General features: G+C 43.2%; 1 protein-coding gene across 1 annotated transcript in view; it reads left to right on the top strand.

Moving 5' to 3' along the window:
- Window positions 1-1,459, top strand: part of LOC148500831 (pancreatic alpha-amylase-like) — a 101,714-nt gene extending 100,255 nt beyond the window's left edge. The window contains exon 10 of the mRNA XM_088451314.1: window positions 1,263-1,459. Coding sequence (XP_088307440.1) covers window positions 1,263-1,452 — 190 coding nt within the window. The 3' untranslated portion in view covers window positions 1,453-1,459. The remainder of the gene's footprint in view (window positions 1-1,262) is intronic.
- The last annotated feature ends 11,462 nt before the right edge of the window (window positions 1,460-12,921 follow it).

Consider the following 12,921-nt stretch of genomic DNA (forward strand, 5'->3'; position numbering starts at 1 on the left):
CGGCCAATCAGGAGCTGAACTGGGCAGAATGTAAACAGTGTCCACACATGGCTAGGGCGCCAAGTCTATGCGAGAGCACAGACCACCAGTAGTGCGTGAGAACAGCAGCGGGCGTCAGTCACCCCGATCCTGCTTCTCCCGGGTCACTGTGTCGGCTCTCTTGATATTTTCAGGTTAGCTATACTAAATAATTTATTATGTAGGATGGTTATTATGGTTTTTGTTGATTTTTTATTTTTTTTTTCAGCAAATTTTATACAGTTTTATTCGAAATTATGTAATTTATTGCTGACTGAAATCCATCACAAAAGAATCACATTAATATCTTAATTAGTCTTTGAGATATTCAAATTCAAAGAGCTTTCCGGACAAAGGGACTAAGCAAATTATATATATAAGTTTGTGATACTTCATAGATATTTTTGTAACCATGGAAACAACAGGTAGTCCAGTTTGTTTATAAATGTAAACTTTTATTCTCCACCTTTTTGTGTGATGTCAACTGGTGGCAGCACTAGAAGTCCCATTTAAAATTTTAGGATTTATTCCAGTAACATGTTACCTATCATAGTTTGTATTAAGCAATATGACCTTGTTTTCTCCTTTGTATTGCTTACTGTGGGCCTGATTCTGAGTCACATGCTGCTGTAACCGCTTTAGCGTCTGTTGCTGTAGTCACGCTTGCGACTTTATGCTAAAGCTCTTCCCCTGGTGTACAAGTGTGTGTCTGAATGTGCAAGGATTAAGATGTCCACTTTGAGTGACAATATACTCTATAATACTGTTTGGTGCATCTTTAGATGCCACCATTGGTTGCACCATCAATACGTGCACCATTACTTTGTAGGCATAGATTTTCCATCTCAGTATGGCCTCCAATGTGATCGATTAAGAGTCTGTGTATGCAACCACTTCAGCTACATGTCTATGACACTCACATAACACGTCCATAGGACGGACCATTTTCATGCACCTGAATACCCACCACCCAGGAACGCCCTGCACATTTTGAATACATTTCTGATAATGTGTGTCTCAATTGCACCTGCACCTCTGTGTGTACACAGAGTGTAATGCATGTGCCGAAACAAGTTTTTAGGAACTTTCACACACGCACAGAAGCAAAAAACTACAACTCGCTATCAGGCCCTGTTACTCTTATGTGCCTAGAATATGCTGTTGTGTATGCATTACCAATTATGTATTTTAAAGCCAAGAAACAAAGGCTGTGAATCTGGTTAAAGCTGATATGATATTTTCAGGGACATGGACGTTACTTTGAACACTGGACTTCTTGCTGGCACATACTGTGATGTCATCTCAGGGCAGAGAAATGACACCTATTGTACTGGCACACAGATCACTGTAAGCAGCACTGGCTCTGCTCGCTTCACAATCAAAACTACAGCTGAGGACCCTTTTGTTGCCATCCATGTGAATTCTAAACTGTAAAATGCATAGCACCAATAAAAACACAAAAGACTTAAACTGTGAACAATTTTTTTGTCTAACTAATATTTATCTAATTCTACTTCTTCAGACTACATGGTGGCCATCAGACTCCATGGTGGCCGAGACACATGGGTTAAACCTTAGTTAGTAGACACCAGATAAAGTTTACATTCCATAGGAGGAAAATCCTGCAACTCCTTACACTGATTTTTTTTCCTGTATGTTCAGATGAGCAAAGTAGAGCAGGGAGAGTTCTGTTAAGTAGCAAAAACTTTACAATGAAGGTACAAGTATCGCCTCTGAATGCAATATTGAAAAAATGTTATTCACAAATATAAACCAATAGATTATTTGAAACAATTAAAAGACTTTGGATCTCATTCAGACCCGGTCGCAAGCGCTGAGCGCTCACAACCGGGTTGATGTTTAGGCCCTGCACACGTGCAGCGGCCGCACTGCGCATGCACAAGCCCCGGAGCGAGAGTGAAATTCTCTCACTCCGGAGCTCACTACAAAAGGGGCGGCTTTCGATGGTGATCGACAGCTCGACCTTAGGGTCTCGTCGCAAGGCCCAATGGTCGCGATGGTCTTGACCATCGCGACCATCAACCTGGTCGGTCGCTAACCCACAGCTTAGCTAGCAACCAGGAGGCCGCACTTGAATAGACAAGCGCCCGCCCTCATTCAGAGCGAGCGCTCGCTTCTTGCGACCGCCTCTGAATGAGGGCCTTTGTCCTTGCAAAATCTTTTGTTGCTCTATGTGATATCAATCTTGTGCTGTTTGTAACACTAGAACACTAGAACCCTTTGCTAAAGTATCACTAAATTAGCTTACACTCAATATTTGTTTTGGAAATTATCTTAAAGAAGAGAGGAATGTTGTAAGGAGTGTGCTAATGCGCATGCACTGCGTCTCCATGCATCTTTACTCCCTGACGTTTCATTGGGATGGTCTGACCCAGGTTACCCACAACATATAGAGCCGCATTACCAAATAGAAAGTGCACTGTATCACCTAGTATATAGGGCACTAGTGCTACAATCTGCCAGTGTATTTACCACAGTGATGCCCTTGGTACTACAATGCCCAGCAAAACCCTTAACTCTAGGCTGCTGTTACTTATGTGTTATGCATATTGCTGATACACCCTGCAGTGGCAAACACAGGATTTTGAAAGGGGGGTTTCCAATACTTGGTTACAAAACCAACGGCAAAAATTCTATACACATACAGGCAGCACTCCTCGGTACTCAAGAATCCAAGCGTGTTAATTCATTATTATACAACCTTTCAGAGGAGTCATTATGTAATCCTGACACAAGAAGCCTGATAGCAGGAGATCCCGATGCCAGATGGTAAGTACCCTAATCCTCCCCTCTCCCCTCCTAACCCTCCCTTAGGGGTGCCTAACCCTAAAACTCCTGCGGTGGTGCCTAACCCTAAGTTCCCCTCAGGGGTGCCTAAACCTAACCCCCCCTTCCCATACCCTAAACCTAACCCTCCTGGGAGGGGGTGCCTAAGTCTAACCTACCCCTGGGTGTGCCTAACCCTAACCTTCCCCCCCAAAACTTAACCCTAACCCCACTACACTTCCTAAACCTAACCCTCCCCCCCCCGTACCGGCATCGGGATTCAGATAGGCATCTGTATTTTGACGCCTAGCTGAAGTGCCCCATCGGGCTCCTCGTGTCGGGATATAGACCAGCGGCATTTAGTCCGCCGGTCTATAAACTGCATCCCTTTTTAGATGCCTTGACAAAATCTGTAATAAATGCATCTGAAACGTGGCCAGTGATGGGGCTACACAGTAGATGCACTATACATGTGCCCTGTGATGTGCGGAATACAGGTTTCTGGGGATTCCTGGCACACAGGGTTGTGGGGATGGCCTGTGTGGAGGTACAGAGAAAGTTGGGATGCCACACTATATATAACACAATCAAGGCTGACTGCAGCAGGGATGTGGTCAGGATTTTGGCCTGCGCTATCCCACCCACCGATATCCCGACACCCACATCCCGACATGGGACTAAAGATAGGCATCGAAATCCCGACACCTATCATTAGCCTTAATTGATCAACATAACAAACTTCTTTGAATCACAAAACATTTATTACACATAATAAAATTGACATATTGATAAATATAATATCTCTATAGAGAATACATTTCAACAAATTTTTGCAAGTACTGTGACAGCTTTGTATAACTGGAATGTATGTATCAATATTTAGATACATTTGGATTCGATTGCTCACCGCTCAATGTATCAACTATATTAAGTATCCAATTAGTTAATCTAAAGAACAGCATATAGGCTGATGCTTGCAATAATAAAAGCTCCTTGTATTTGAATAAAAACTTTTAAAGATGTGCCACCATAGATCCACCAAGGCAACTCTTCCCACAGTGAAATGAACAATGTCAAACCCCTTCAGTAGGTTATCCAGCTACACAAGTAAGTCTGTGTCTGGCTGGGATCTGTGGTGTGACAGTGCTGTTTTTGTAAATGGATATGTACCACTCGGTGTAATAGACAAAATCACTGGGATTGTGTCCACGCAGTGACAACTTGATTGGCAATGGTCACCTCTAGATAGCGAGGCAGAGTGGCGGCTGTGAGCAAGGCACGTACCTGACTGGCACCGTAGTCTGGCAGTGGTCTCGTGTCCACACTAATGATCCAGGTGATACCACTTGCTCTCACGGCCAGAGAATCAGCTGATTAGGTTTGTGTGATGGTAAGACGGGGTAGCGGCTGTGAGCAGGGCACGCACCTGACCGATGATGCAATCTGGTAATGGTCTTGTGGTCCCACGGGTGGTGTAATTTCTGCCGCTCTCTCTCATGTCCTCATTACCAGCTGATTGAACTCTAGGTGAGCTCAAACCTCTCTGCACAAATAGTGAAATTTGGTAGTTGGTAATAATAAAAGTAAAATTCCAGATATTAATAGCACTTGGTCACTGTAGATAAAACCCCTTCAATGCATTTTGCTCCTCTCTGAGAGCTTTATCAAGATAGGGTTACTCATCTCTATCCATTCCTTAAATAGGGACTTAATTGACTGTGAACAACATCAGCTGAATTTGCTTAATTGTTTAATTAGTTAGTTTAGTTCCCTTGCTCGCTGATTCAGAGAAGCTTTCTTTAGATATCAGTATACTACTTAATCATTTGGATATATACTACATAGATCTCAACTGTCAATATATAACGTTTATATCAAATATACAACATAATATTAAATATAATAAATAATAAATAAAAATTCATTAATATAACTAAAAATACATATGCATAGAAAATTAATAGTACAATAATAAGTAATATTAAAACAACCTAAATTCACTCACAATTATAGCTTCATTACTTTTCTCTATTCAACTTTATTTCATATAAGTAGTTTAACCATTAATCCATTCTAATCAAAACTTGTTTACTAATCTCTATCCATTTGTACAATTATCTATTGATAATAATTTGTAATTCATTTGTATCATAAAATCATCTTACACCACATACAAAACACTAATTCAGTACCCCTTATACCTATGGAAAAAACACAGATACCTACTGATTCTCAATTGTTTATCAACGCAAAAATTGTTGTATTGATATAGGGACAGATTTTGAAGGCACACATCAATGATGTTAACCACTATTAACTGAAACCGATATCAGCAGCTAAAGTAGATTCTATATTTGATTATAGCTTAAGCTGGGTGTCTTAGCATGTAGCTAGGGGAGGGGAGGGTTAGCTTTAGGGACCCCCGGGGGGGGTTAGGATTAGGCACCCCCCGAGAGGGTTAGGCTAGGGAAAGGGGAGGTTAGAGTTAGGTCCTACTAGGAGGGAGTTAGGGTTAGGCACACCCCTGGGAGGGTTAGGGTGCTGGGAGGGGGGTAAGGTTTAGGCACTAATGGGGGGAGGTTAGGGTTAGGAACGACTAAGGGAGGATTAGGGGGGGAGAGGGGAGGGTTAGCATACTTACCTTTAATTGTCAGGATTTCAATCCGCCAGACTGCCGCTGTCGGTATTTGATCTAGCAGTCGCATTACATTCTGATTCCCTGCAGCTCAACTGGTGTATTAGATGCCTTCACTCTCCCAGTTGAAACAAACACCTCCCTGGGACACTGCTCGGCCAGACCCCACCTACAGACTGTAGTACAGTCACATTCCTCAGCAGTGAAAAGTGGCTCCTGCTTCACCACCACCAAGGCCATATCCAGCAACCTCCCTCCGGTTCCCGAGCTGTCTGCTGGAGGGGTCACTGACACAGCTTGCAACAGCAGTTCCTCGTGGACACTACAGACAGATCTGACCCTACAGCAGCTCCCTGCCAATCACAAGCCAGGTCAGGAGCATCAGCCAATCAGAGGTGAGCAGGACTAGGCTGTTGGCTGCCAACCACGTGCAACAAGGGCAGAGCCAGCCAGGAAGAGCCCAGCACTAAGTTTGGTAGAGAAGCTGTCACTGACACTGACAGCATGTCCTACAGGACTCGGTCAATTTTTCAATCTGAGTGCCTTTCTGACTAGCATGTATTTTGCGATCACTAGGAGGATATCTAAGTACTCGGAAGCCCACCCTGCATGCGTGCCTGCCGTGTCTCATATGCTACTTGTTCTACCTGATTCATTCTAAGAATTGGTTAAACTGTACCATGTGTGTGGACTAACCCCCACCAGCACCAACAACTGCGTTATATATTTAACACCACATGTACTTTGGCCAAAATGCATTATATGATGCTTCAACTTTTTGTCTGGAGGACTACTGCTCCCACCACATCCAATCACATTTCATATCATTAGCAACAATAACCCTACCAGGTTGTCACCCAGTATACTATCACAGCTTAATCTGCTAATAGGTTATGGGCCCAGCAGCCACGTGCTAACAGACTCCATCATACTAAGATGAAAAATCTTTCTCACCACCGTTTTAATGCAAGTGGGATCTGTACTAAGGCCATCATCATGTACGAATCCAGTTGCTTAAAGTCCAGATACACTTGGCATGGAACATGCCAATACCATGATCAGTAAATCTGCAGACAACATGGAATAAAAGGATCTGAGTGAGTATGGACAGACCCTTATTCACCTGTATGAAAAGTACAATGCAGGGTTCAGCATGAGTTTTGAGGCTGGTAGGTGCTATGCTACATGGAAGTTTGCCATGGCAATGCAGTTAAAGTGGGAGAAGTTATACAAGGTCACTGGTAACCCTGGTGGTAACCCAAATCTTGAAGATGTAGATAGAGGTATGGGGCAATCGGTCTAGCAGTGGAATCACATGTGTATTCTACTATCCATGGAAAAGATAGTGTATGATATGCTGCTTTCTCTGCAAATCGCTTTTGAAGATAAAGCTCAATAAGGAGAATTAACCGGAGGCACACATTTTAATCAACAAAGCTTAGTGTTTGTTAGAACACAAACAAATACATAGACAGACTGTTTTCCATCCCACAGAAATTGTCTTCAGTTGGCATTGCTATGGAAATGCTGTAATTTTTTTTGCAAGAGTGCGACTTCTTAGTAGCAATAAAGATAAGTACTATGAACTGACCACAGATACACTACATGCTAAATTATTGCAGTTTGAGGAGCACATAGCTACTGCAATAATTACTGAAATTTCTGTACTGTTGTCTAAAAGTTCAAAGCACAGGAAGCTGAAGATCAGATGTTTCAGGTGTCATAAGGCCTCCAATTTCACATCATATGTATCAAATGACACCTTATCACTATGCTACTATAGTCAAACAATTACACTATACTATGAGTGAGATTTAAGGAAGTTGTCACTGATTTGGAAGATGTATTATTTGTGCCTAACCTAGGAACTAACTTAATTGCCATAACTGTTCTTCAAAGGAGATGATACAGAGTCCAATTTATAAAGGGTCAGACCGTTGTGTACAATCAAAGAAGGACTGTTATTGCTAAAGCAACCTGGTACCAACAATGATATACCCTAGACACTGTGAAGTGCCGTGCAATGGTTGTTAAGGAATCCACCTAGTCAATGGAACTGTGGCATAGGAGGTTAAGGCTATGACAATGTACAGAGGTTTCAGAGTGGTACAGTGACTGGGATGTCAAAGGACAGTCCTCAAAGACCAGCATGTGAGAGCTGTGTGAAGGGCAAACAAACAAGTTGCACCTTTCCCGCATCTAGAGCACAAGTGCCATAAAAGTTAATGCATACTGACATGTGGACCAATGGAGGTTGAATCCATGATCAGCAGCAATTACTTCATAACACTCATTGACAATACTACAAGGTTGACACATGTTCATTTCCAAAGAAACAAAAGTGAAGTAACAAGTAAATTCAAATTGTACAATAATCTTGTTGAAAACCAAACTGGTCAGAAGCTGAAAGTTCTAAGATCTGTCAATGGTGGAGAATATGAGAATAGAGAGTTAGCTCTTTATTCTCTTATTCTGTAGTATCGGAAATATAATGGCGTACAGTATCAGCTATCTGTTGCCTATACACCAGACCAAAATGGCATCAATGTAAGAGCAAATAGAACAATAGTTGAGAAAACATGAGCAATGCTGAATAATTCAATTCACGACAATAAATTTTGGGCTGAAGCAGTGAGAACATCTGTTTACCATAAAAATTGATTACCTACAGTGGCAGTCAAAGAGTTGATACCAATCGAAGTGTGGACTGGTAATTCTTGACATGTATTCGGAAGTAGATTTTATGCTCACGTTCCTAAGGGGAAAAGGCACATACTTGATGTCCATCAAGTGCATCATGCTAGTATACTGTAATCAGAGCAAAGGTAACTGTCTTTTGGACCTTAACAACATAAAGCACATGCTGTCACAGGATGTTGTGTTTCATGAGACTACTTAGTTAGTAGTAACACGAGTATAATACAGCCACAATGAGCTGTGTTGCTGGATATGCCTGCAGTTGAAAGTATGTCAGAAAGTGAAATAACAAAAGTAAACAACCATTTGGGGATCAGGAGTTCCATGAGGAACAACAAGGGTAAACCTCCAGGAATGGTTAGTGAGGAGTTTGCTGGACTATAAGTCACCCATAGTTTTATTATTTTCACACCACTCTTAAACTATAACTAAATAATAAATAAAGACGCGACAACTGTATAAATTGCAAAAAGAGGTCACAGCCAAATCTATTAATATGAATTAGAATTAGAATCAGAATTAAGCCTGGTGGCGAAAAAAGCAGTGCTCAATTGGTCTACAGCCCATATAAGTATTATTTACCAAAAATAGGGTGGAGTTTCCACCCCGTGCGCAAATTATCCTGGGTAGTACCACCTCCCCTTAACTAGCACAGTGCTGGTCCCTTCTTAGGATGATGACCTGGTCCTCTCATAAAGTAATGACCGACTCGCCTTTCTCAAAGGGGAAATGCTAGCCAAGATCTGTTGCGCTAAATTGTGCCGCCGATGAGCACTGCTTTCCGCCAGGCTGCGCCTCACCTGTTGGAAGAATCACATAAAAAATACATTCCAATGATAACATATTGGTATAAACCAATTCACTCCAACTCAGGTGGGTGGGTGGGATCACAATCTGGAAAGAGGAAGCTAAACCCCTCCTCCAGCCTTTAAATAGCAATGCTAAACCCCGCCTAAACGGAGGACTTAATAGGATAGCCATTTTGATTGACAACCATAACCACCAATTATAAACTATCAACATTAAACCAGCTCTAACTAGTTTTGCTCCAATAAAAACAGAGTGCTTATATCCTCTCAAGCTTATACTAGCATTTGAGTATTTATTTGATGTGTACCTCAGACACTTCATGATCCTACACTAAGCTATGTTTGGTAACAGTGAAAGTCTACTATAGGTCCCAAATTCCATTGCAAGTGTCCAAGTGTGGGAGCATTAAGGCCCTCATTCAGAGGCGGTCACAAGAAGCACTCGCTCTCTCTGAATAAGGGCGGCCGCTTCATTTTTGAAGTGCGGCCTCCTGGTCGTTAGTTAAGCTGTGGGTTACCACCCACAGTATAATGACCGACCAGGTTGATGGTCACGATGGTGATCACCATCGCGACCATCGGGGCTTACGGCCAGACCCTAAGGTTGGGTCTGGGCACTCGTAAGCCCCAGGGAGCTTTCTGCTCTGATCACTGATGATGTCAGAGCGGCCGCCCACAAAATGGTAGGCGTTCGTTAAGGAACGCCTCTGTTTTGGAAACCACACCCCCCGTCTGCCTACCAAATGGGGCAAGCTGTCAATCAACATCGACAGCCGCCCCTTTGGTAGCGAGCTCCGGAGCAACAGAGTTTCTCTGTCGCTCCGGGGCTTGCGCATGCGCAGTGCGGCCGCTGCGCATGCGCAGGACTAACCATCAAGTCAGTGACGAGCGCATCGGCGCTTGCGACTGACTCTGAATAAGGTCCTAAGTGCTTTGTACTCTTACTGCAAAGGAAGTAATTGGGACTAAGGGTAAATTTACTAAAGTGAGAGCTTTTAGAAGTGGAGATTCTGCCCATAGCAACCAATCAGATTCTAGCTATTATCTTCTAGAAGGTGTTAGTTAAATGTCGAGTAGAATCTGCTATGGGCAACGTCTCCACTTCTTAAATCTTTCACTTTAGTAAACTTACTCCTAAGTGTAATTTGAATTTGTCTAGTTCAGACAGGGCCCTCAACATTGCTACCAAACACCACTTTATCAGAGACCTGATGGAGAATGCTTTAGTTAATTCAGTTTATGTATCCAGTGAAATGTTGACCAAAAGTCTAATTTCCTATGCTCTAGAGTCTTTTCTTGCAGAAATGTGGGCTGTAACATATTTTAATTGTTGATGGTTGAATGTCTTTGCCTAACCCCCAATGTTTACTGTGATGGATGGCAGTCTTGAGCGAGGGGGACAGTTGGAAGGAGTGCTTTCTTATAATTTCTCTTCCAAGTACTCTGCAAGGTATGCTGACTCGGTTATCGCTAGGACCTGCCGGAGTCAGGCGTAACTGACATGCAATATTGGTCATGCGCAGGTTCTCTGTACATCTTTTCTCCCTGATGTTCCATGGGCACGGTCAGACCCAGGATACTCACAGCACACAGAGCCATACAGTGCCACAATACCAAATAGCAAATACTCTGTATCACCACGATAGTGTATAGGGCACCAGTGCTACCATCCACTTGCTTATTTCCTGCAATTCCAGGGAATACAATGCCCAGCAACACCTTAAGCTCCAGGCTGCTGTTGCTTATGTATTCTGCATACCGCTGTTAAACCTGTGATATCCCTGTATCATATGCTACTTGTTGTTCTACCTCATTTAATAGATCTTATAACTGGTTAAGCTGTACCATGTGTGGACTAACTACCACCAGCACGAACACCTGCATTACGTATTTAACACCACATGTACCTTGGTCAAAGTGCATTATACCCTAATTTAATTTTCTGCATGGAGGACTACTGCCTCCAGCATGTCCACTCGCATTTTATATTCATAACCATATTAACATTGTATCACCCAGTATGCTATCACTACTTACTCTGCTAATAAGGGAAAATTTCAAGCTTTATATCGCAATGAACCATTTATGAGCATAAACTCAAATAAAGTACAGTAGTCCTATACAGGGCTGCCATCCAGTACTCCTGTACCAGGCCCGGACAGCTGAGGGGCCCGGCTGCCGGCAGAGTAATTGCTACAGTAATTCATCACTCTGACACAGGACACAGAGAGAGTTCTAGGAATGAGTCATCACACACAGGACACAGCTGAGCTGTGTGTGATGACTCATTCATTAATTAAGTCTCTGGCCAGTGCAGAGCAGCTGCAGGAGGACCATCTTATAATAAAATTAGGAGCACTAGGTCCCCCTCTTACAGACAGATCCCCCTCTCAGGACCCCATCAAATAAGTAAGTAGTATTACCTCTGCGAGTCATCCTCCATCCTAGTTGCTCCACCCTCAGCTCTCCTACTGTCCTCCCCCTTGCTCTCATTGGCCAGATACTGTGTGCACTGCACTGAGGAAAGAAATGTGAGAGAGCAACTGTGGTGCACACACAGAGGTGCCTCTGCCCCCTCTCCCCTCCTATATAATCTATCTGTCCCACTGTCCCCTTTACTATGCCTGAATCCTGCCTCTGCCCCCTCCCCCTTCTATTCAATCTGCCCCACTGTCCCTTTACTATTCCTGAATCCTGCCTCTGTCCCCCCTCCCCAAATCTATATCTCTGTGCCCTCCCCATATGTCTTTGCTCCCCCATATCTGTGCCCCTGTTCTCCCATATCTGTGCCCCTGTTCCTACATACCTCAGCCTTTGCCCCCTCTCCTTGTCTGTGCCTCTGCCCACTTCACATTTTTGACTCTGCTACCTTCCTGTGTATTTGTGGAGGAGATGTATTAACGGCAAAAATGCGGTAAAACCCCCGAGCGTCGCTAGGTAACTCCACCTTCAGGTGGCGTTACCCAATAGAAGCCTATGGGCTTCTTAACACGACGCTCGAGGCTGGGAGGGATCCGATCGGATCCCTCCCATGAGCCCACGTGGCCCACGTCCTTCTGCGCATGCGCAGAAGGACTTCTCAGTGTTCAACCCGGAAGTACCTCTGCCCGGCAGCATCGTAAAGGACAGCTCTCATCTACAGAGCTATCCTTTGTGAAATCCTTGTTACATACCACGGTAATGAACCGCTGTATGTACACAAAGTCAAGGGGGATGTACCGCATCGGCGATGTCGCTGTTAATACATCTCCCCCTGTGTCCTTTACCTAAGTGTGCCTCTCCCTATTTGCACCTCTGTCCCTTTTACCAAGGTGTGCCTCTCCCCATGTATGCCTCTGCACCCTTGCCATGTCCGTGCTGCGTTCCACACCACAGTAACTGAACCTACGGATGGCAGGTAAGTACAGCTTCCTGCTGTAAATCATCAGGCTTTTCTCACTTGAAAAAAAAAATTATTTATTCCGTTTTAATCTTTAAAGGTAAATATCTTACATATTTTAAATTTACTGTTTAACTGTTAATTTTTGTTATGTGTAATGTGTGTAAATAATATATATATCAGTACTGTGGTGGGAGCTCATTGATTGCACATGCTCCAGGTACCAGACCTCAACCTCACACCACTGCATCCAATCCTTTAGGGTGAGTTACCAAGGAGGTGGGGGCCCTGTTTTTTTTATTTGGAGCGGGCCCCACGTTTTCTGATGGCAGCCCTGGTCCGATAAACAAATCTTGCATTCTTGCCTAACATGGTCTCTAAGGTTTCATATCAACAGAGAAATTGGGTTTTTGTTTAGATAGTTGAAAAACTGCATTTGGTGGATCTAGTTAGAGATATTTCAATATACATTGCTATAACAACGGATGTCTGAATGACAGATCATCTTTTTTTATACTTCATTAAAGTCAAGGTCAGGATCCAGCTTCTTCCATAAACATGATGGCAAAGTGGATCAGAGAAGTAATCTTGGAGTT

The sequence above is a fragment of the Taudactylus pleione genome, unplaced genomic scaffold (assembly GCF_031769625.1).
Source record: "Taudactylus pleione unplaced genomic scaffold, aTauple2 ptg000546l, whole genome shotgun sequence".
Lineage (NCBI taxonomy): Eukaryota > Metazoa > Chordata > Amphibia > Anura > Myobatrachidae > Taudactylus > Taudactylus pleione.